Source organism: Oncorhynchus clarkii, chromosome 21 (genome assembly GCF_045791955.1).
Source record: "Oncorhynchus clarkii lewisi isolate Uvic-CL-2024 chromosome 21, UVic_Ocla_1.0, whole genome shotgun sequence".
Classification (NCBI taxonomy): Eukaryota; Metazoa; Chordata; class Actinopteri; order Salmoniformes; family Salmonidae; genus Oncorhynchus; species Oncorhynchus clarkii.
The window spans coordinates 22278874-22302706 of NC_092167.1; the positions used below are offsets into that span (position 1 = coordinate 22278874).

The 23833-nt window shown below is 42.7% G+C and overlaps 1 protein-coding gene across 3 annotated transcripts in view; it reads left to right on the forward strand.

Annotated features, from left to right (window-relative positions):
• LOC139378764 (GRAM domain-containing protein 4-like) overlaps positions 1-23833 on the forward strand; it is a 77302-nt gene that overhangs the window by 50319 nt on the left and 3150 nt on the right. For 2 of the 3 annotated variants that reach the window (XM_071121248.1, XM_071121250.1), the window contains 16 exons: positions 5747-5867; positions 6649-6722; positions 11178-11322; positions 12479-12504; positions 12623-12714; positions 13283-13374; positions 18010-18058; positions 18180-18251; positions 18358-18401; positions 18532-18641; positions 19040-19194; positions 19752-19769; positions 22833-22977; positions 23084-23177; positions 23433-23523; positions 23685-23753. In XM_071121248.1, coding sequence (XP_070977349.1) covers positions 5747-5867; positions 6649-6722; positions 11178-11322; positions 12479-12504; positions 12623-12714; positions 13283-13374; positions 18010-18058; positions 18180-18251; positions 18358-18401; positions 18532-18641; positions 19040-19194; positions 19752-19769; positions 22833-22977; positions 23084-23177; positions 23433-23523; positions 23685-23753 — 1397 coding nt within the window. The remainder of the gene's footprint in view (positions 1-5746; positions 5868-6648; positions 6723-11177; positions 11323-12478; positions 12505-12622; positions 12715-13282; positions 13375-18009; positions 18059-18179; positions 18252-18357; positions 18402-18531; positions 18642-19039; positions 19195-19751; positions 19770-22832; positions 22978-23083; positions 23178-23432; positions 23524-23684; positions 23754-23833) is intronic. The other variant, XM_071121249.1, reaches the window with a different exon arrangement.

The following is a 23833-nucleotide window of genomic DNA, read 5'->3' on the forward strand; positions in this document are numbered from 1 at the left end:
TGCTTCTCTCTTATTACCTAGCCTGCCTCTCTGTCCTGTCAGCTGGTGTCTAATAGGGTTACAGGCATTCTCTGGCACTTAGCACGAGGTCACAACTAAGCTACTTATACCACACAGGGCTCTAGTCGAGACTAACTTTTTCCACGGGTGGCACTGGTGCAACTAACTTTCAGTTGATGACCACATCACATGATTTGGTTGCAGTAATTTTTACCGGACCGGTGTCCCTTAACGTCGGCTCTGGGTTACTATCCAGCAACTTTTCTGTTAATGTCCCAACATTCTTAACCGGTACGCTACCTGCCGACCCTATCGTGACCTACCCTCCATCCACACATACTTACACTGAACAAAAATATAAACGTGACATGTAAAGTGTTGGTCCCTTGTTTCATGAGCCGAAATGAAAGATCCCAGAAATGTTCCAAATGCACAAAAAGGTTATTTCTCTCAAATTTGGTGCACAAATGTGTTTACGTCCCTGTTATTGAGCATTTCTCCTTTTTGCCAAGATAATCCATACACCTGATCGGTGTGGAATATCAAGAAGCTGATTAAAACAGAATGTGCTGGGGACATTAAAAGGCCACTCTAAAATGTGCATTTTTGTCACACAGCACAATGCCACAGATGTCTTAAGTTTTGAGGGAGCGTGCAATTGGCATGCTGACTGCAGGAATGTCCATCGGAGCTGTTGTCAGAGAATGTAATGTTAATTTATTTACCATAAGCTGGCTCCAATACTGTTTTAGAGAATTTGGCAGTATGTCCAACCTGCCTTACAACCGCAGACCTTGTGTAACTATGCCAGCCCAGGATCTGTGGGGTCGTCTGAGACCAGCCACCCAGGCAGCTGATGAAACTGTGGTTATGCACAAACTGTCAATCGTCTCAGGGAAGCTCATCTGCATGCTTGTCATCCTCACCAGGGAATTGACCCGACTGCAATCGACGTCGTAACCCGCAATTTGAATGTCGTGATGAGATTCTGAGGCCCATTGTTGTGCCATTCATCCGCCACCATCACCTCATGTTTCAGCATGATAATGCACGGCCCCGTGTCACAAGGATCTGTACACAATTCCTGAAACGGAACATTTCCTAGTTATTCCATGGCCAGACATGTCACCTGTTGAGCATGTTTGGGATGCTCTGGGTCGACATGTGCAACGGCGTGCTCCAGTTCCCACCAATGTTTAGCAACTTCGCATGGCCATTGAAGAGGAGTGGGACAACATTCCACAAGCTACAATCAACAGCCTGATCAACTCTATGCGAAGGAGAGGTGTCGCGCTGCATTAGGCAAATGGTGGTCGCAACAGATGCTCTCTTGTTTTCTGATCCATGCCTTTCCGTTTTGTTTTTAAGGTATCTGTGACCAAAAGATCCGTAGTATCTGTATTCCTAGTCATTTCAATTGATTTTCCTTACATGAACTGTAACTCTGTAAAATCTTTGAAATTGTGCCTTTAAAAAAAATATTTTTGTAAGATGACAATCATGTTTCCAATTGATTGTTTGGAGCGAAATCTTTGCTCTAAACAAAGGTTATTATGTTTGAGGGGTAACGGGTAGAAACGAGAGTGATGGAGAGAGAGAAGAGTGACACTGCGGTAGTATAAATCTCCTATGGTAGATAATTAAGGAGATGGTGGTAGAGGGAACTGAATTATACATGTCGCCCTACAGGTGGGAGTAGCTGCTCTCTTTCGTTCTTTGTCAACCTTTCTCCCCCCCCCCCCCCCCTTCTCTTCTCTCAACATGCACTCACCGGGTGGACATTTACTGATCGGTGTACTTCTTTTTTCTTCTCATCCTCTGATTTTGTTCTGTTTGATTTTTGACCCCTAGTGTCGCAGTGCTGTTTTGGGATCTGAGAGGGATCCTGGTGACGGTGTCTAATCACACTGTACAGGCTAGCATGATTGCCATGTAAGGTTGCTTCAGTACATAGTCGACTCAGAATGAGATGGTACGTTAGTATCGGCATGTTTTTTTGGCGCAGCACTATTAAGAGACTGATCAAAGGCTGTGGAGTAAAGTAATACCAATATCTATATGGGGGGGTGCATTACTTTGTGTGTAGCTTATAGCATGAAGTCAACCACAGAGTTGTGACTGGTGTGAGTGACGGGACATTATAAATGACTCAACGTAGTACTTGTATGGAGACTAGTGTTGTGATGTGGATAGTCATTTATAATGGATGTTAGTTCCATAGGCTGTTGAGCTGTGTTTCTTTACTGTAATTGACATTCCCATAGACAATAAGTACCATGAGTGTTGAGCCTACGCACAACAACAGACAGTGGTGTAGTGAGGGGTAAACACTGTTTCTACACTTTTTTTTTGCCGAAAAATAAAATTGCTTTGAAAATATGGGGAGCGTTACTTGACTCACCGCGAATGCCGATCAGCGTTTGGCCACCTATTTTTATCACTGATATTCGATTTTGACAACAGTCACCTCAGCATTGATCTACAGTATGGCAGTGTTTACCCTCCCATTCCTTACCATTTGTATAAGGGCGGTGGATCCCCTCACTTAGCTCTGTTGCTCCCGAACAAAGAGTATGGCTTCTATTGTTTTCAACTGACAACTCTGATTCCCAGATGGACTGGATCTTGCTCATCTCGTCTTCTCCTCCAGTCCTTTTGTAAAAAAATATATATATATTGCAAATTGAAAAAAATATATATATATTGCAGATATATATATATATATATATATATATATATATATATATATATATATATATATACGCACACACACACACTACCGTTCAAAAGTTTGGGGTCACTTAGAAATGTCCTTGTTTTCCGTGAAAACATACATGAAATGAGTTGCAAAATGAATAGGAAATATAGTCAAGACATTGACAAGGTTATAATAATTTTTAATTGAAAGAATTGTGTCAATCGAACTTTGCTTTTGTCAAAGAATCATCCATTTGCAGCAATTACAGCCTTGCAGACCTTTGGCATTCTAGTTGTCTATTTGTTGAGGCACCTCCCACAAGTTGGATTGGCTTGATGGGCACTTCTTACGTACCATACAGTCAAGCTGCTCCCACAACAGCTCGATAGCATTGAGATCCGGTGATTGTGCTGGCCACCATTATAGACAGAATACCAGCTGACTGCTTCTTCCCTAAATAGTTATTGCATAGTTTGGAGCTGTGCTTTGGGTCAGGAAATTGGCTCCAATTAAGCACCGTCCACAGGGTATGGCATGGCGTTGCAAAATGGAGTGATAGCCTTCCTCCTTCAATATCCCTTTTACCCTGTACAAATCTCCCATTTTACCACCACCAAAGCACCCCCAGACCATCACATTGCCTCCACCATGCTTGACAGATGGCGTCAAGCACTCCTCCAGCATCTTTTCATTTTTTTTCTGCGTCTCACAAATGTTCTTCTTTGTGATCTGAACACCTCAAACTTAGATTCGTCTGTCCATAACACTCCCCCCCCCCTCCCCCATCTTCCTCTGTCCAGTGTAATTTTGTATAATTGAAATTGATAAACTCTCTAATGTTTTGAATCCAACGTCGTTTTGTGTAGCTGTTTATTTACCATGTGCCTCCAGTCTGTGTGAGGTTGTGAGAGGAGCTGCCCTCTCTCTCTTCCGGTATTCATGAGACTCTGTGGTTGTGTGTGCAGGGACAAAAGGTGAGCAGGAACACTGTGTTGTGCTCCGGTGTGTGGCTAAGAGGAGGCATGGTCTGCCCAGTCACCCGATGACACCTGACACTACTGGAGTCAGCCAGGCGAGGAGAGGGGGAAGGAGGGGAAAGTGGTCAGTAAGAGGATGAGAGAGACAAAGAGAAAAGTGAGGAAACGAGACGTTTAGTGAAACAATTACCAGAGTCTCGTCTGTCAGGTGTGTATCGACTAGTGACCAGCCTCTTAGCACCTCGATCACTCTGTAACCTTTGTGGCTCTGTACAGGGCAGAGCAGTGAAAGGAGCCAAGTGGGACAATGTAAGAGGATCACGATCTCATCCCGTGATTATCATTCTGTACTGCAGTCTGCAGGGGTTGAAATTGTATCACAGCACAGAAGCTACCAGAATAACACCGTTATTATTCTGAAACGGCCCCTTGTAAAGATGTTACAATGTGATCTGGAACATCTCAAAGGTTTTGGGTTTTCATTTGTATTTTTTTACCAGATCTTGAACAAAGACACATAGATTCCAGAAGACACATCAGTCTATGTGCATTAACAAAGGGGTTAAAGAAATCTGATGATGATCATCATAAAATTTTATTGGTCACATGGTTAGCAGATGTTAATGCGAGTGGAGCGAAATGCTTGTGCTTCTAGTTCCGACTGCAGTAATATCTAACAAGTAAAAAAAAAAAATTCACGACTACCTTTTATACACACATGTAAAGGGATGAATAGAATATGTACATATAAATGTGTGGATGAGCGATGGCGTGCCCTATAGGCAAGATGCAATAGATGGTATAGAATACAGTATATACATATGAGATGAGTAATGTAGGATATGTAAACATTATTAAAGTGGTGTTATTTAAAGTGACTGGTGATACCTTTTTATTAAGTCAACCATTAAGTGGCCAGAGATTTGAGTCTGGGTTCGCAGCAGTCTCTCTATGTTGGTGATGTCTGTGTAACAGTGTGGGTGGACCATTTCAGTTTGACACCTTTTCCATTACTGTCCCGTGGATTGGGGGGTGCTCACCCTGCTGTTTCCTGTAGTCCACGATCATCTCCTTTTTGTTGATGTTGAGTGAGAGGTTATTTTCCTGAAATCACACTCCGAGGGCCCTCACCTCCTCCCTGTAGGTGGTCTCGTCATTGTTGGTAATCAGGCCTACCACTGTTTTGTCGACTGCAAAACTTTATGATTGAGTTGGAGGCGTGCATGGCCACGCAGTCATGGGTGAACAGGGATTACAGGAGAGGGCTGAGAATGCACCCTTGTGGGGCCCCAGTGTTGAGGTTCAGCAGGTTGGAGATGTTGTTTTCCTACCTTCACCGCCTGGGGGTGGCCCCTCAGACCCAGGGTCTCGAGCTTAATGACGAGTTTGGAGGGTACTATGGTGTTAACTGAGCTGTAGTCAGTGAACAGCATTCTTACAGAGGTATTCTTCTTGTCCAGATGGGATAGTGCAGTGTGATGGCGATTGCATCGTTAGTGGACCTATTGGGGCGGTAAGCAAATTTGAGTGGGTCTAGGGTGTCAGGTGCGGTGGAGGTGATATGATCCTTGAATAGTCTCTCAAAGCACTTCATGATGACAAGTGAGTGGTACGGGGCGATAGTCATTTAGTTCAGTTACCTTCGCTTTCTTGGGAACAGGAACAATGGTGGCCATCTTGAAGCATGTGGGGACAACAGACTGGGATAGGGATTGGTTGATTTTGTCTGTGAACACACGAGCCAGCTGGTCTGCACATGCTCTGAGGACGCGGCTAGGCATGCCTTCTGGGCCGGCAGCCTTGCGAGGGTTAACACGTTTTAAATGTTTTACTCACGTTGGCCATGGAGAAGGAGAGCCCACAGGCTTTGGTAGCGGGCCTCGGCACTGTATTGTCCTCAACGCGAGCAAAGAAGTTGTTTAATTTGTCTGGGAGCAAGACGTCAATGTCCACGACTGGGCTGGTTTTCTTTTTGTAATCCGTGATTGACTGTAGACCCTGCCACATACGTCTCGTGCTTGAGCCGTTGAATTGCGATGATACCAGTCGTGTGTGTATGTGTGTTTTTCAGAAGAGGAGTTGAGGAAGCTACGAGAGGAAACCAATGTGGAGAAGATGAAGGAAGAGCTGGAGAGAGAGCGAGGGAAGAGGCTCGACCTCGAACTGAGGATGAACGAGGTGCTAAAATCCAGGTGTGTGATGGAGAGAGTGAGGGGAACAATGTGTGTCGTCTCATTCTCGAAGTGTTGCTTGCTTAGAGAACACTTAGTTAGTCACTTCACTCTGTCTGTCTGTGCTGCCTTCAGTGCTGCAACACTCTACTCCCTGCCTACCATCCTGCCTATCCCAGTGAGGGGTCCTTTGGTGGGGTGGATCACCCTGGGCTGCAGTGGGTATAAATAGCTGCAGCTTGGTTGGCACATGGCAGGGAAGTCCTCAAGGACCGTGTGTGTGTGCTCACTGTAGTGTTTGTATGTGTCATAATCAAATCACGCGCTTCTATATCAGAGCACAGAGCATGACGCAGCAGTTATGTTAGTCTTGGGACGTTCACTTCTGTGTCCCAAAACTATCTTTTGGTATTTGTTTCATTAGTCCATTGTTGATTTAGTCCCAAACATATTTTGCATGTCAACAATCAAGTTTAACATGTATAACTTTCAAAATACAGAAATGCTGCAAATACCAAAATAGTTTTTTTGGGGTGGAATTTTCCTTTTAAGTAAAGCTTCGGGTTCACCCTGTCTACTCAGAATGGATTTCAGTGGCATTTTAGCTCCTGCCAAAAGGACACCATGTGGAATGTCTCCTTGGCCGTACAGTAAGGTCCACAAGGCCATAGTGGTGGCATGAAGACACATTACACATCAAATAACCAACATCTTGGGGTGCATAAAGCCCATGAATGTTTGTTTACATAGTGTTGCAAAGACTCACTCTTTCTCCTCTCCTCTTTTTCTATACTTCTATCAGTTTGGAAGACTCGCCGCCACAGCCTGCCCGTAAACCCCCGTCTCCAACGCCTGCTGCCAATGGCAAAGACACAGGTAAGCAAGGCAGAAAGTGGACTGTGGCGTAACACCTATGACTGCTGATTAGTATACACCAAAAACTGCCCCTACCTTTACTGTTTATGGAATTGAAGAGACCGGATTGATACTGCTCACACCTATCCCAGTCCTTCAGATCTGCAAAGACTGAAAAGGATAAGGGAATCATCTGTAGAAAAGTCACTTAAATCAGATGCTAGTTTCAGTATTTTAACGAGCTAAGCTTTCAAGCTTTGGGTCAGAAGAAACCTTTGTTAGAAATTGCAGTAACTCTCATAGATCACTGAAATAAAAGGGTTTGTAGGGCCACAGGGCAGCTAGGGACTGAGAGACTGTGGGAAGGCATTCAGGAGTTAGGTTGAAGCCAGTGGGAGTCTGGTGGGACTGTAGAGCTGAAGGGAAAAGGACAGGAGACAGAACAGGGGGAGGAACCGACGTTTGCTCTGACACTTTAGGGACTGGGATATGTGGATGTGTGTGTTTTACAGTGGGAGTGTGTAGTGATGACTATTCTTGGAAGACTGTAATAACCCTGTGGGGGGGGGGGGGGGGGGGGTTAGGATGGTGGGGTATCTATTTTCTCCATGGGGGATTTCACATATGTGACTCACCACCAGGATTCGATCTTATGTAGCAAAATTTGAAATGGTGTTTTTTACATTGGATAAAAGTAGAGACTCAGCACTACAAAATGGTATGTCATACACTGCATTTTTGAGGAACAATGAGAAAGTAATTCTGCGTTGAAAGTTAATAAACTTGTAAACTCACTTTTGAGAAAATGGCCGATTTAATGTTTTCGTATCGATTGAAGAGCTCTTCTTTGTCTACGCCCATTCAGCATTGTTCACACCCTCTTAAGCTTTGTCCCCGCCCATCTCGTTTTGCTTTCTGAGCGTACAATTGACGCTCTGTCCAATGATTTGTTTACTGACACCGGCCATGTTCAATGGGTGTTGTACACTTTAGCTTAATAAGACATGTACAGTTGAAGTCGGCAGTTTACATACGCCTTAGCCAAATACAATTAAACTCAGTTTTTCACAATTCCTGACATTTAATCCTAGTAAAAAATCCCTGTTTTAGGTTAGTTAGGATCACCACTTTATTTTAAGAATGTGAAATGTCAGAATAATATTAGAGAATCTTTTACACTCAATTAGTATTTGGTAGCATTGCCTTTAAATTGTTTAACTTAAATTGTTTAACTTGGGTGAAATGTTTTGGGTAGCCTCCCACAATAAATTGGGTGAATTTTGACCATTCCTCCTGACAGAGCTGGTGTAACTGAGTCAGGTTTGTAGGCCTCCTTGCTCACACATGCTTCTTCAGTTCTGCCCACAAATTTTCTATAGGATTGAGGTCAGGGCTTTGTGATGGCCACTCCAATACCTTGACTTTGTCCTTAAGCCATTTTGCTACAACTTTGGAAGTATGCTTGGGGTCATGACCCATTTGCAATCAAGCTTTAACTTCTTGACTGATGTCTTGAGATGTTGCTTCAATATATCCACATCATTTTCCTCCCTCATGATGCCATCTATTTTGTAAAGTGCACCAGTCCCTCCTGCAGCAAAGCACCCCCACAACATGATGCTGCCACCCCTGTGCTTCACGGTCGGGATGGTGTTCTTTGGCTTGCAAGCCTCCCCCTTTTTCCTCCAAACATAACAATGATCATTATGGCCATACAGTTCTATTTTTGTTTCATCAGACCAGAGGACATTTCTCCAAAAAGTACGATATTTGTCCCCATGTGCAGTTGCAAACTGTAGTGTGGTTTTGGAGCAGTGGCTTCTTCCTTGCTGAGCGGCCTTTCAGGTTATAGGACTCGTTTTACTGTGGATATAGATACTTTTGTACCTGTTTCCTCCAGCATTTTCACAAGGTCCTTTGCTGTTCTTCTGGGATTGATTTGCACTTTTCGCACCATAGTACGTTCATCTCTAGGAGACAGAACACGTCTCCTTCCTGAGCGGTATGACGGCTGCGTGGTCAAATGGTGTTTATACTTGCATACTATTGTTTGTCCAGTTGAACGTGGTACCTTCAGGCATTTGGAAATTGCTCCCAAGGATGTACCAGAATTGTGGAGGTCTACAATTTGTTTTCTGAGGTCTTGGCTGATTTATTTTGATTTTCCCATGATTTTCCCATCAAGCAAAGAGGCACTGAGTTTGAAAATTAGCCTTGAAATACATCCACAGGTACACCTCCAATTGACCCAAATGGTGTCAATTAGCCTATCAGATGCTTCTAAAGTCATGACATCGTTTTCTGGAATTTTCCAAGCTGTTTAAAGGCACAGTCAACTTAGTGTATGTAAACTTCTGACCCACTGGAATTGTGATACAGTGAGTTATAAGTGAAATAATCTGTCTGTAAACAATTGTTGGAAAGAAGTTACTTGTGTCATGCACGAAGTAGATATCCTAACCGACTTGCCAAAACTATAGTTTGTTAACAAGAAATTTGTGGAGTGGTTGAAAAACAAATTTCAATGACTCCAACCTAAGTGTATGTAAACTTCCGACTTAGCTAGCTAGTTAGGTAGGTAAACAATGTGGAAGATCACACTACGAACGACCCAGCCAGCTAACGTTAGCTAGTTAAACAGCAATGAACATAGTGGTTCTTCCTTTAAAAGTTGCTGTGTACTGCAGCACAGCTTGCAGGGTGCTGCAGAATTCTATGGCATGTTATTTAAGTCTCAGCCATTGTTGCCAGAATGATGCAATTTACCACAATATGCCACCATCTATCTCAAAAATTCTATGGCATGTTATTTAAGTCTCAGCCATTGTTGCCAGAATGATGCAATTTACCACAATATGCCACCATCTATCTCAAAAAAAAATTAACGGAAAAACCACTGTACTAATGTTACCCTGCATGAATCTGCTGGGCGCTAACCAACCAGGTTCAATGTTGGCTAGCTAACATTAGGCTCTAACTAGCAAAGCAAATGGCTCTGGGATATGAATAATAACGTCAGCTAGGGAGCCAGCCAGCTAACGTTAGCTAGCTAACAGTACACTTTAGCTTAAGACATGTAGCTAGCTAGCTAGCTAGGTAAACGTGTAAGGTCACACTATCGTGCATGATGGAGGCGTCTCCCTGTCACGGATGCCATGCCACTGTTGCCCTAAGTTTGAAGATGTAATCCGGAAATAGGTGTTTTCTCTATCATACTCTAATTCCACCGATTTTAAAACTCGATCCTCCAGAAAGTGGAGAGCAACACTTATGTAGCTCCACTACACAATACATATATTTATTTAAAGCCGTGTTCGACAGGATTACCAACACAGACTGACCAGCCCAAATAGACAGCGTTCTATATGGCAGATCAATCTGAACTCCTCTCTCTGCATGTCTAGCCCACTCATTCTCAGCCAATCAAGGCTTGTAATTTTAACAATTTTATTGGTATTTACAGATTAAACATACAACTTTAAGGCACATGAAAGATCACATGTTCCAGAAGGCATTTTTTTCTGCCAACAAGAAAAATGAATGGCTCTCATGTTAAGTTGTGACTTGTGACATACGCATAGATTCCTGAAACGGATCACATATTCTCCCCCACACACACACACACACACACATTAACTTTAAAACTATAACCCAGCAGTAAGGACAGGCAGCTTTAATAGCAGTGTTTAGTGCAAAACACTTTCTGGGTGCTGAACATCCTCATTAGCAGAGATATTTTAGTGTGCGTGGAGCACAGATTACTGCCAGGCAGCCTATCCGTCAGCAGGCTGGAATAATACACTGTTTGTGTGCGTGGGTTGGGGGAGAGGCGCTGTAGAAGTATCTCTTGAAAATAAATTATTTTAGGGTTCCAGAACCAGTTGTTCGTCTAGTAGCTTCAGGTGCTGGTGACACTGGCAAGGGTGTTTTTATTTTAGGAAATGGGCTAAGTTTTTAATCTAGGCCAGACAGGCCCACAGTGTTAGAGCAGCCTCACCAAATGTAGAATCTGTGTATGTGTGCGTACATGAATTTGTTTCTGTAAGAGAGACACAAGGAGCTCAGTGTGTAATTTAGGTTAATGGGTCTTAACTTCTAAATTAAAGCAGCTTCTGAACTGGGAGATCTACAGACCTGTATCTCCTTCTGTACCTGTCTTCATTTCAATAAACAGCTCCAGGTAGTTATAGAAGTTGCCCCTAGGCACAGATCTAGGAACAGAAATGCCAAACCGACAGGGAGGCAACTTCATTGTACTAATTATAAACCTGTGCTGCCTGTAACCTCTCTTCTTGTCTCTCTTGTTCTCGCTCTCCCTCTTTCTGTCTTTTGAATGTATGTTTATTTATATTCAGTAACAAGATAAAAGACGAAAGAGCATACATGCGTCCTCTTCCAAGTATACAATAACATAAAACACCCGCACACAAAAAAAGAAGCCTAATGACAACATGATCTTCAACTCGGCCCCTCCAGACAAAGAGAAGCCGCCACAGGGGGAGACCCTGTACTTGCGGGCGTGGAGATGGCTCTACGACAGGGTGGGGGTCTACATAGAAGACTTCCGCTTCGTCCCGGAGGAGAACACTGTGGAGGCTGAGGAACCGCTAAGTGCTAAAAGGTACATTGTTGTGTTCCTACGATGTGCTGAATGAATGGGTCCACCCATCATGGAATATTTGTTTTGAATGGCAATGTCTATTCTTGTAATCTTATTTCTATGTACTGGACTAGGTGGTGAAAACAGCAGTCACATTGAGAGGCTGTGTTGTAGTAGTCATTATCTGAACGTTGTGTATTTGTTGCACCCCTCATGGCCAGTACGTTACCACTCACAGAAACTGTAGTAGTCTTCTACCCTAACCTTAATGGTAGTGATGTGAATTCTATACAGACAGAAGACCTCTGGACATTCTGTATATGTTGCACATCACTGCATGAGCAACATGACCAGGGTGGTTTTCAGTAGGAAGTAAGCTATTTTAAAACGGTGTGAAACCATGTAACACTCACAGAAACATTAGTGCGATGTTCAGACATTTGATTGGCTGGTAGGCCCTTCCTGTCTGGGTTTAATATGAGGTCATGTAAGGCATATTGGCCACAGGGAGTGAATACAATGTCTGTGCCCTCTGGTGGTGGCTTGACAACACTACGACTCCCTGCAGCCATTGACTGAGGCTATAGACATTGCCCTCGGCGTACTGATTTAGGATCAGCTTCACTATCCCCCAATTCTAACCTTTACCATTAGGGGGTAAACTCCTAATGGTGACATATGAGATGCAACTCATATGTCATGCTCCTCTTTACTCCACTTTAAGCTGGCTGGGTTCAGTCTAGGACTTGGCTCATTTTCCTGCTAAGCACACATCCGATTGTGACCTTAGGCAGGAAGCTACTGTAAACACACAAATACATACACAGTTTGAAGCGCCCACGGATTGGATTAAAGTTGTCAGTGCAGGTAGAAAGCTCTAGGAATAAAGGATGTGCTGTATTGTAGCTGACCTTGTGGAGAGGGGAGAATGGAGAGGACAGAGAAATAGATTGAGCTCTTCTTTCTTTCCTCCTCCTCCTCGCCTCTGCGTGACTCATAAACAGAATGATCAGTGGGTTGAGGTGTAGCCACCTCCGCTAGCAGGAAACATTTCGCTCTTTGTAGTAGATGTTTGAGAATTCTGTTCCCCCACGGTGTGGTGTCTGTGTGTGAAGTGCTTGCTAAAGTTCATGTTGTTTCATCTACCATTGTATGTCCCCCCTCTCTCTCTCTCCAGGCTAACAGAAAACATGAGGCGACTCAGTGAGTGTTTATAGATTAATACCCACTCAGAACTTTCTGCCATTGAGCTACTGTTGTCAGATATTGTTGTAGTGTGACAATGGGTTGACGACGACTGATTATTATAATTTTTTTTCAGAGCGAGGAGCCAGACCGGTAACTAACTTCATGAGGAACCTCTCAGCCTTATCCAACTGGCACTCAGTATACACCTCAGCTATTTCCTTCATAGTGAGTACAACTGCTCCGATCTGTATTTTTTAAAGGGATATGCGAGTCATGTCCAAATCCATCTGAAAGTAACTTCATTGAGCTACACAATTAATTTGAGGAACTTTAGGATGATTTGGACATGAAGTGTGAAAAATGCTAATATCGGTATAATTGACATGCCTTGGAGTTGTGCCACAAATGTAATAAGTTAGCATTTGGAAACATGGCCAGGCAAACAAAACCAAAGCATGGATTTCTGTCATACCGTGTCCATAGACTGCTTACAGGGTAAGGAAACTAATATATAACTTGGGAGAACTATCCCTTTAGTGAGCTGTCCTGTATAAGTTTGACTAGTTAAATAAAGTTTTTTTTTACTACTGTAAACGTTATCTCACGGCTTTGACACATGCTATAATGCTTGTCTCTTCAAGTTCCTCTCATTCAATATCCCAAATTTCCCACTCTATTCAGTAGTGCTTGTCATTTGGAAGACTTATATATTAAATCTGATTGTGAGAAATAGGATGTAGGCTAAGTACTGTATATAAATTATGAATGTCGTTTGTGTTTCCTCCGGGCTCAGATCTACATGAATGCTGCGTGGCATGGCTGGGCCATCCCCATGTTCCTCTTCTTGGCCATCCTGAGGCTCTCCTTGAATTACCTCATTGCTAAGTAAGACAAGCATACCACACACACACACACATTTATATATATTACATTTATTGATGATAATGAGTGATGCAGCTACACTGAACCAGAGTATATGAGCGGAGCTGGAGCGAGTAGCGGAGCGTGCCCAATTTGACGGGAGTGTGGAGCGAAATTCCCAAAGGCTGGAGCGTCGGCCTCCTCACCCGCTCCAATTTTGCTCCAGCAGCGTTCACTTCACGAGCTCCGAGCATGCCCACCCTAGCATGCGTTTGTAGTTTACTTGTGTGCTGATATAGCCCCTTGCTTTAGCTACTGAAATGGTGTTCCCTAAATATTTTCATAAAGAAACTGATAAAACACACAGGTGCTAAATCAAGGTGACTTGCAAAGATGAGGACCAAGAGAGGGAGTGCGGTGATAGTGTCCACAACTAAAGAATCATTGTAGAGTCTGAAAAGACATGTATCCAAAAAGCATGATGGTGTACTTACAACGTGCACATGCTAAAAGAAGGGAGTTGTGTGTGTGTGTGTAACAGTATAACTTTAGACCGTCCCCTCGCCCATACCAGGGCGCGAACCAGGGACCCTCTGCACACATCAACAACTGACACCCACGAAGCATCGTTACCCATCGCTCCACAAAAGCCGCGGCCCTTGCAGAGCAAGGGGATCCACTACTTCAAGGTCTCGGAGCAAGTGACGTCACCGATTTGAAACGCTATTTAGCGCGCACCACCGCTAACTAAGCTAGCCGTTTCACATTGTGTGTGTGTGTGTGTGTGTGTGTGTGTGTGTGTGTGTGTTAAACATTGTGTGTCATTGTAGCAAAGTATTTATAAACAAAACATTTGAGCTGTTAAACTTTCGTTCATTTTCATTCTATTATCTATTAGAGGTCGACCGATTATGGTTTTTCAACGCCGATACCGATTATTGGAGGACCAAAAAAAGCTGATACCGATTAATCAGCCGATTAATGTATTTATAATAATGACAATTACAACAATACTGAATGAACACTTAATATAATACATCAATAAAATCAATTTAGCCTCAAATAAATTATTAAACATGTTCAGTTTGGTTTAAATAATGCAAAAACAAAGTGTTGGAGAAGAAAGTACAAGTGCAATATGTGCCTTGTAAGAAAGCTAACGTTTAAGTTCCTTTCTCAGAACATGAGAACATATGAAAGCTGGTGGTTCCTTTTAAACATGAGTCTTTAATATTCCCAGGTAAGAAGTTTTAGGTTGTAGTTATTATAGGAATTATGGGACTATTTCTCTCCATACGATTTGTATTTCATATACCTTTGACTATTGGATGTTCTTATAGGCACTTTAGTATTGCCAGTGTAAGAGTATCGCTTCCGTCCCTCTCCTCGCTCCTACCTGGGCTCGAACCAGGAACACATCGACAACAGCCACCCTCGAAACAGCGTTACCTATGCAGAGCAAGGGGAACAACTACTCCAAGTCTCAGAGTAAGTGATGTTTGAAACGCTATTAGTGCGCACCCCGCTAACTAGCTAGCCATTTCACACCGGTTACACCAGCCTAATCTCGGGAGTTGATAGGCTTGAAGTCATAAAAAGCACAGCGAAGAGCTGCTGGCAAAACGCACAAAAGTGCTGTTTGAACGAATGCTTACGAGCCTGCTGGTGCCTACCATCGCTCAGTCAGACTGCTCTATCAAATCATTGACTTAATTATAACATAACACACAGAGAAATACGAGCCTTAGGTCATTAACATGGTCGAATCCGGAAACTATCATCTCGAAAACAAAATGTTTATTCTTTCAGTGAAACACGAAACCATTCCGTATTTTATCTAACAGGTGGCATCCATAAGTCTAAATATTCCTGTTACATTGCACAACCTTCTATGTTATGTCATAATTACGTAAAATTCTGGCAAATTATTTTGCAACGAGCCAGGCGGCAAAACTGTTGCATATACCCTGACTCTGCGTGCAATGAACGCAAGAGAAGTGACACAATTTCACCTGGTTAATATTGCCTGCTAACCTGGATTTCTTTTAGCTAAATATGCAGGTTTAAAAATATATACTTCTGTGTATTGATTTTAAGAAAGGCATTGATGTTTATGGTTAGGTACACATTGGAGCAACGACAGTACTTATTCGCGAATGCGCATCACATCGATTATATGCAACGCAGGACACGCTGGATTAACTAGTAATATCATCAACCATGTGTAGTTAACTAGTGATTATGATTGATTGTTTTTTACAAGTTTAATGCTAGCTTGCAACTTACCTTGGCTTCTTACTGCATTCGCGTAACAGGCAGTCTCCTCGTGGAGTGCAATGTAATCAGGTGGTTAGAGCGTTGGACTAGTTTAACTGTAAGGTTGCAAGATTGAATCCCTGAGCTGACAAGGTAAAAATCTGTCATTCTGCCCCTGAACAAGGCAGTTAACCCACCGTTCCTAGGCCGTCATTGAAAATAAGAATGTGTTCTTAACTGACTTGCCTAGTTAAATAAAGGTGTAAAAAAAAAGAATCGGCCAAATCAGTGTCCAAAAAATACAGATTTCCAATTGTTATGAAAACTTGAAATCGGCCCTAATTAATCGGCCATTCCGATTAATCGGTCGACCTCTATTATCTATACAATAGGCCATCATTGATTATGGCCCAATAATATTTTTATTTTATTTAACATTTATTTAACTAGGCAAGTCAGTTCTTCATTGTAAATTCTTATTTACAATGGCGGCCAAACCCGGACGATGCTGGGCCAATTGTGCGCCGCCCTATGTGACTCCCAATCACGGCCGAATGTGATACAGCCTGGATTCGAACCAGGGACTGTAGTGACACCCAATAGGCCTGGAATATTCCCACATTCAAGCAGCTTTTTGTTTTGATTGGGTTTTTTAGCCTAAAAACCTTTAGGCCTACATATAGAAAGAAAAATGTGTTGGTTAAACTTATTTTAATTAATGGAGCTTATTTGGAGCGTTTTTTAGCAGAGCGATAGGAAAGGACAGAGCGGGATTTCCAACCGCTCAACTCGGCTCACATGCGCTGCACTGAACAAAATATAAACGCAACATGCAACAATTTCACGAACATCCCAAACATGCTCAATGGGTTACATGTCTGAGTATGCAGGCCATGGAAGAAACCGGGATATTTTCAGCTTCCAGGCAAGGTGTACAGATCCTTGCGACATGGGGCCATGCATTATCATGCTGAAATTAGGTGATGGTGGCAGTTGAATGGCTCAACAATGGGCCTCGGGAACTCGTCACGTTATCTCTGTGCATTCAAATTGCTAACGAAAAAATGCAGTTGTGTTCGTTGTCCGTAGCTTATGCCTGCCCCTACCATAACCCCACCGCCACCCTGGCGCACTCAGTCCACAATGTTGACATCAGCAAACCGCTCGTCAACACAACGCCATACACGCTGTGTGATGTGGAGGTGCTGGTCTGGTGTGGTTACACGTGATCTGCGGTTGTAAGGCCGGTTAGACGTACTACCAAATTCTCCAAAATGACGTTGGGGGCGGCTTATGGTAGAGAAATGAATTAAGATGAAATTCTCTGGCAACAGCTTGGACATTCCTGCAGTCAGTTTGCCAATTGCATGCTCGCTCAACTTGAGACATCTGTGGCATTGTGTTGTGACAAAACTGCACATATTAGAGTGGCTTTTTTTATTGTCACCAGCATAAGGTGCACCTGTGTAATTATCATACTGTTTAATCTGTGTCTTGATATGCCGACCTGTCAGGTATATAGATTATCTTGGCAAAGGAGAAGTGCTCACTAACAAGGATGTACAACATTTTAAAGAAATTAGCTTTTTTTTGCATAAGGACAATTTCGGGGACATTATTTCAGCTCATGAAACAAGGGACCAACACTTACATTTATTTATGTTCATTATTTTTGTTCATATTTACCAAGTTGGGATCAATAAATCCATACTCTGCTCTCAATTACATGTAATTACACTGTACCTACATATTTAATGTGGGGCAACTCATTTTCAATGTCCTTTAGAGCAGGGATGGGCAACTTTGATGGGGGTGGGGGCCACAAAATCTGAACTCACCATGGGGGACTGCAGTGGCTCGCAGGTCTCTGTACCCTCATCTATACCCACACATGCAGTCAGAGCCATCTCTTTAAGGGGACCCTAAGCAAAACCTTGTAACCCACCCCGCCTTGCGAACAAAACATTTTTAGCGGCCCTCTTGACAGCAGAGTGAAAATTTGAAGTTGCAGATTTAATTTCCTGCAATTCTACTCATTTTGCCATTGGCTGGAGAGAGAGAATTGCATGAATTCTGAGTGACTTATAAAATCAATGGGTCAGTAATTCAACAACGATTACTACAAGTGTAGATAGCTGGCCGCTAGACTAATTTACCAATCTAAAGAAATTTAGCTGACATGGGCTAATTGAGTGACTGACATAAGAGAAACTTCTGATGCACAACCAAATGTTGTGTATTCTATTATTCTAACTCTCAACAGTAAGTTGAGACCCCGACTGAGTTCTTAAAAAAGGAATTGAAATTGATCCGCAGGTGCGGGCCACCAGTTGTCCATCCCTGCTTTAGAGTTTTGACGTCTTTACAGTTATTTTGATCTCTTCCCTTTTTTTTCCTTTTCAGAGGTTGGAGGATTCAGTGGAGCATTGTGCCGGATATTACGGATCCTATAGTAAGAGACCTCCCATTTTCACATGACTTCCTCTGACCTCACAGGAAGTGGCCTGTCGTATTTCCTACCTTTTTGGAATGGAATGAGCTGATTTTTAAATTTTTGAGTTTGTTTCATGTAGGAACCGTCAAAGGATGACTTGACTGTGTCTGAAAAGTTCCAGTTAGTGCTTGACGTTGCACAAAAAGCCCAGGTACAGTAGTAGTGAACATACACAAGCATGCGTACATACACGCAAACACACCACATTCAGACATTGTATGTTTCGGAAAAGTCATTTTTTTGGCCTTTTTTCACAGAACCTTTTTGGTAAGATGGCGGATGTTTTGGAGAAAATAAAGAAGTAAGTAAGAAATGGCTGTTTCACTGTCTTACCGTTCTGTACTTCTTCTCTAAGTTGGTCTGAATAGTTGATCAAACGGTTTCCCTCTCACTATCGCCCTCTCTCTCTCTCTCTGTGTGTGTGTGTTCAGCCTGTTCATGTGGGTGCAGCCTGAGATCACTCAGAAGCTCTACATAAGCCTGTGGGTTGCCTTTCTCTCCTCCTGCATACTGCCCTTTAAACTTGTGGGCTTCATGATTGGTGAGTACACGCGCACACAATCATACACACGCTGCTGTAGCCCTCACACACACACACACACTGAGTGAAATGCTATGGTTACGTAACATTCAATATAAAAACACCACCACTCTTTGCTGCTCGGGGGCATTGTCTCTTGGCACAATTTTTGTTCCTCTCTAAAGCAAATGGTCTTCTCCTGTGTGTTCCCTGTTGGTGGCTGTGGAGGCTTTAAGAGGAAGGAGACTGACTGAGCCATTTAGTTGACAGCAGACACATGTTTTTAGAAATACATAAAACGTGTAAATAAAAAAGTATACCAACATATATGTTTTGGTACAATCATTGTACTTTACAAAATTACTGTCAACTTTTTTTTGTTTTATAATAATTGTACTTTTTCTTTCTCTCGCTCTCAGGACTGTATGCAGGGATCAAATTCTTCATCATAGACTTCTTGTTTAAGAGCTGTCCGAAGCTGAGGGACAAATATGACACACCTCACATCGACTGGAACAACCTACCAACTGATCCACAGCTGAAGGAGAGGACCAACGCTACAATGTCCCGACGGGTGAGGACACGCACTTATGAATGCATACACATGTATACATATCCACACACACGTACACAGCATATACGGTATACAATAACACACAGGCTGTCATCTGACAACTTAAAAAAATTACTTGGCCCCATAGAGAAAGGAACCAATTCTTTATCCAACCCAAACTTCCCTAACACTGGCCTATATCCAAATGCTAAATAACTAAACCCCAAAGTATCTATTACAACTGAAGGATAGATTTGTATTTTTTTTATATTTTTTTTATAATTGTCGTAACTACTGTCAAACAAACATTGTAATTATTTTATCTTATGATGAGCCTTAACCCTTTTTTTATGTTGAGCCCTTACTTAATTTACCTCGACACTGTCACCTGAATGTCGTGTGTGTGGGTGTGGTGTGTGTGTGGGTGTGGTGTGTGTGTGTGTGCGAGACTCTGTTGAGTGTTTGCAATGGCTATCTTGGTTTGTTTCCTCAGCCAATTGGCAGTAATGTTAGTGGTGCTAGATGGGCTTTGCTTTAGTGACTGTCACTATACGTTGTGTTTTGTTTCTCTCTCTCAGCTGTCTGGGTCTGAGAAGGTAGGGACTCTGGTGTGCCTCTGTCCCCTTACGTTACGTAGTGCCTGTGTGTGCCACCAGCTAAAACATGTATATACACTACCGGTCCAAAGTTTTAGAACACCTACTCATTCAAGGGTTTTTATTTTATTTGTACTATTTTCAACATTGTAGAATAATAGTGAAGACATCAAAACTATTAAATCCCACATATGGAATCATGTAGTAACCAAAAAAGTCTTAATCACCCTTTGCCTTGGTGACAGCTTTGCACACTATTGGTGTTCTCTCAACCAACTTCATGAGGTAGTCACCTAAAATGCATTTCAAATAAAAGGTGTGCCTTCTTAAATGTTAATTTGTGGAATTTCTTTCCTCCTTAATGCATTTGAGCCAATCAGTTGTGTTGTGACAAGGTAGGGGGGTATACAGAAGATAGCCCTATTTGGTCAAAGACCAAAGCATTATTATGGCAAGAACAGCTCAAATTAGAAAAGCAAAACGACGGTCCATTACTTTAAGACATGAAGGTCAGTCAATACGGAAAATTTCAAGAACTTTGAAAGTTTCTTCAAGTGCAGTTGCAAAAACCATCAAGCGCTATGATGAAACTCTCATGAGGACCGCTACAGGAATGGAAGACCCAGAGTTACCTCTGCTGCAGAGGACAAGTTCAGTGGAGTTACCAGCCTCATAAATTGCAGTGCAAATAAATGCTTCACAGTTCAAGTAACAGACACATCTCAACATCAACTGTTCAGAGGAGACTGTGTGAATCAGGCCTTCATGGTGGAATTGCTGCAAAGAAACCACTACTAAAGGACAACAATAAGAAGAAGAGACTTGCTTGGGCTAAGAAACACGAGCAATGGATATTAGACTGGTGGAAATTTGACCTTTGGTCTGATGAGTCCAACTGAGATTTTTGGTTCCAACCGCCGTGTCTTTGTGAGACGCGGTCTGGGTGAACGGATGATCTCCGCATGTGTATTTCCCCAGGAGGTGTTATGGTGTGGAGGTGCTTTGCTGGTGACACTGTCTGTGATTTTATTTAGAATTCAAGGCACACTTAACCGGCATGGCTACCACAGCATTCTGCAGCAATACGCCATCCCATCTGGTTTGTGCTTAGTTGGACTATCATCTGTTTTTCAACAGGACAATGACCCAACACACCTCCAGGCTGTGTAAGGGCTATTTGACCAAGATGGAGAGTGATGGAGTGCTGCATCAGATGACCTGGCCTTCACAATCCCTCGACCTCAAACCAATTTGAGATGGTTTGGGACGAGTTGGGCCTCAGGGTGAAGGAAAAGCAGCCAACAGGTGCTCAGCATATGTGGGAACTCCTTCAAGACTGTTGGAAAAGCATTCCAGGTGAAGCTGGTTGAGAGAATGCCAAGAGTGTGCAAAGCTGTCATCAAGGCAAAGAGTGGCTATTTGAAGAATCTGAAATATAAAATATATTTTGATTTAACACTTATTTTTTGGGGGGGGGGGTTACTACATATCTCCTTATGTAGTATTTCATAGTTTTGATGTCTTTACTATTATTCTACAATGTAGAAAATAGTACAAATAAAGAAAAACCCTTGAATGAGTATGTGTTCTAAAACTTTTGACCGGTTAGTCTGTCTGTATGTGTGTGTGCGCACTGAGTGTGTGCGTGTGGTTCACGACAAACCTCCCAACATTAACTGAGTGTTTGTGAATAAATGGATCAAAAATATCAATGCATGTATCCACTTTTAGTGGGCCATAATGACATAACGTTAAACTCAGTCCAAAAGAGACACTTTCTAAGCTTTTAATTGAACCCGTCTTAATTGATACAATTCTGAATTCATTTGACTTTTTTTTTCTTTTTTTTATCCATTTTCACAGACATACTCTGTAGTAACCAGGTGTTCAGTGTAATGACACAACCCCAAACCAGCACTGTCAAAAGCAACTTTAGTGTGACTAGAGTAGGATACACTATTGTCTGGTTTTCAGTAGCACTTTTATTTCCCCCATAGTTTACCTCTAGAACACTAAAATGTTTATTCCTTCATATCGATGGTAAGACAATCAGGTAAGGTAAAACTTTCTTTTGATTCCAATTAGTAGTAGGCTGTGTATAACAATCACTCAATTAGAATAATTTACCAGGTAACCCTTGAAAAACAGAGCCAACTAGTGTCTGAATTTCCCAACCATGTAACTAAGACTTATTCTACAGCTATTTGAAGACTTCTACTCTATTCTACTTCTACGTAACATTACAAATAATCCCGTCTACCTGCTGGTATAGCTAGGGGCCTGCCTGCCTGCAGCATGAGGGAGTATATTGTACTGTAGCTGTAAATGGCATGGCCATTTATCTGCAGAGCTCCCTACTCTCACTCCCAGCATTACAAACACTAACTAATCCACTACTATACCATCCTGTCTATACTGTACACTGACATCTGATCCCCCCCCCCCCCCCACCACCCCTCTGCCTGAAGTGTGCACTCGCTCACCCCCCTTCAGGGATTTAGTCTTCACTAAAACATTGGATTGGTGGGTGTAAGGATGCATAGGCAAAAGACAGGTGGGCAATGTTCCACCATAATTATATACACTAGTGAGGGGTAGTGAACCAGTGAACACTTCAGGGCAGAAGGGTAGAGGATACCCTTAGAACACAGACAATTAAATAAATTAAGTTCAATAAAAATGTCCTCACTTAGAAATGAAACTAACGGAGATGACTGACTACCTACATGTACTGTAAGTGTACTGGGGGGGGGTCGGAACTGCTCTGCGCTTTGCACGAGACCCTCACCCTGAGGCTGATGTTAGATAAGCCGCAAGTTGTTTGCAAGGCTATGTTACGAGGAGCACGTACTCCTACTGTGTACAGATGAATGGCCTCCATCTTATGTTTCCTCTATGTGAGAGGCTGTCTACCAGTTTAGTCTCCGAGAGAATCCATAGTGGAAGATGGCTACAGTAGTGCTCTGTAGTATAATTCTTCCTCTTCCTCCTCCTCCACCCGCTCCCCAAATCCTCCTTCTCCTCGTCCCCCCTCCTCCCACTTCCCCTCCTCCTCCCGTCTAGATTCAGCCTGTGGTGGCAAGAGGTAGCTTAGCAACCGTCCCATGCGGTGTAAACCTGGATGGTGACAGCGCCAGGATTCATAGCACCAAGAAGGGAGCCTTTCATGAGATATTCAATGTCTCAGAGAATGAGCGCCCTCTACCAGGTCAGAGTACTTACTGCACCTAAAATATTTTTATTCAAAAAAACATTTCCCTCTGCTGTCCAGCCGCTTGTAATAACTATTGTTCTGTTGTTGTGTGTTTCTACAGTGTGTGAGAATGGGTGGAGGTGCTGCCTCATCAACAGAGACCGGAAGATGCCAACCGACTACATTCGAAACGGCATGCTCTACGTTACAGAGAAGTAAGTAGACCTACCTCATCACACTAGCTTGTCTCTTCAAGTACTTAATCACAGTAGCTTTTCACCTCGTGGTCTGCTATTCCTTTTTGGTGTGCTATCTTTACTCTCTAATGTGGGTGTGTACAACAATGCCACGAAATAGTGCCATTATGTTGCAGATTCTCAGAGCTAGATCCAAGAGCGGCTGCTTTGTGCTGACTCGTCTCTCCATCTTTCCATCTCTCCTCTCTCGCCATTTGTCTCTTTGTCTCTCAGTTATCTGTGCTTCGAGAGCTCCAGTTCCAAATCGGCCTCCTCCAAGAAGAATAAGGTTATTAAGCTGGTGGACATCACAGATATCCAGAAGGTGTCTATCTACACTCAGCTAATTCAATATTTGTATCATATCGTTTCTATGTTTTCTGTGATATCACATCCTGAAATGCATCTTCCAACAACTGATAGGTTCTTTTGAAATGAAGCTATCATGGTTGTATGCATCTGATACCATCTCTTCTCTGTTCCCAGTACAAAGTGCTGTCTGTCTTACCTGGGTCTGGAATGGGAATCTCCATAGCCACTCCCTCCACACAGAAGGTTTGGAAATAAAGACTCCTTTGACCATTTATCCTTCACAGATTTGCAAATAAATGCAATTAATTTGTGGATTTCTTTGT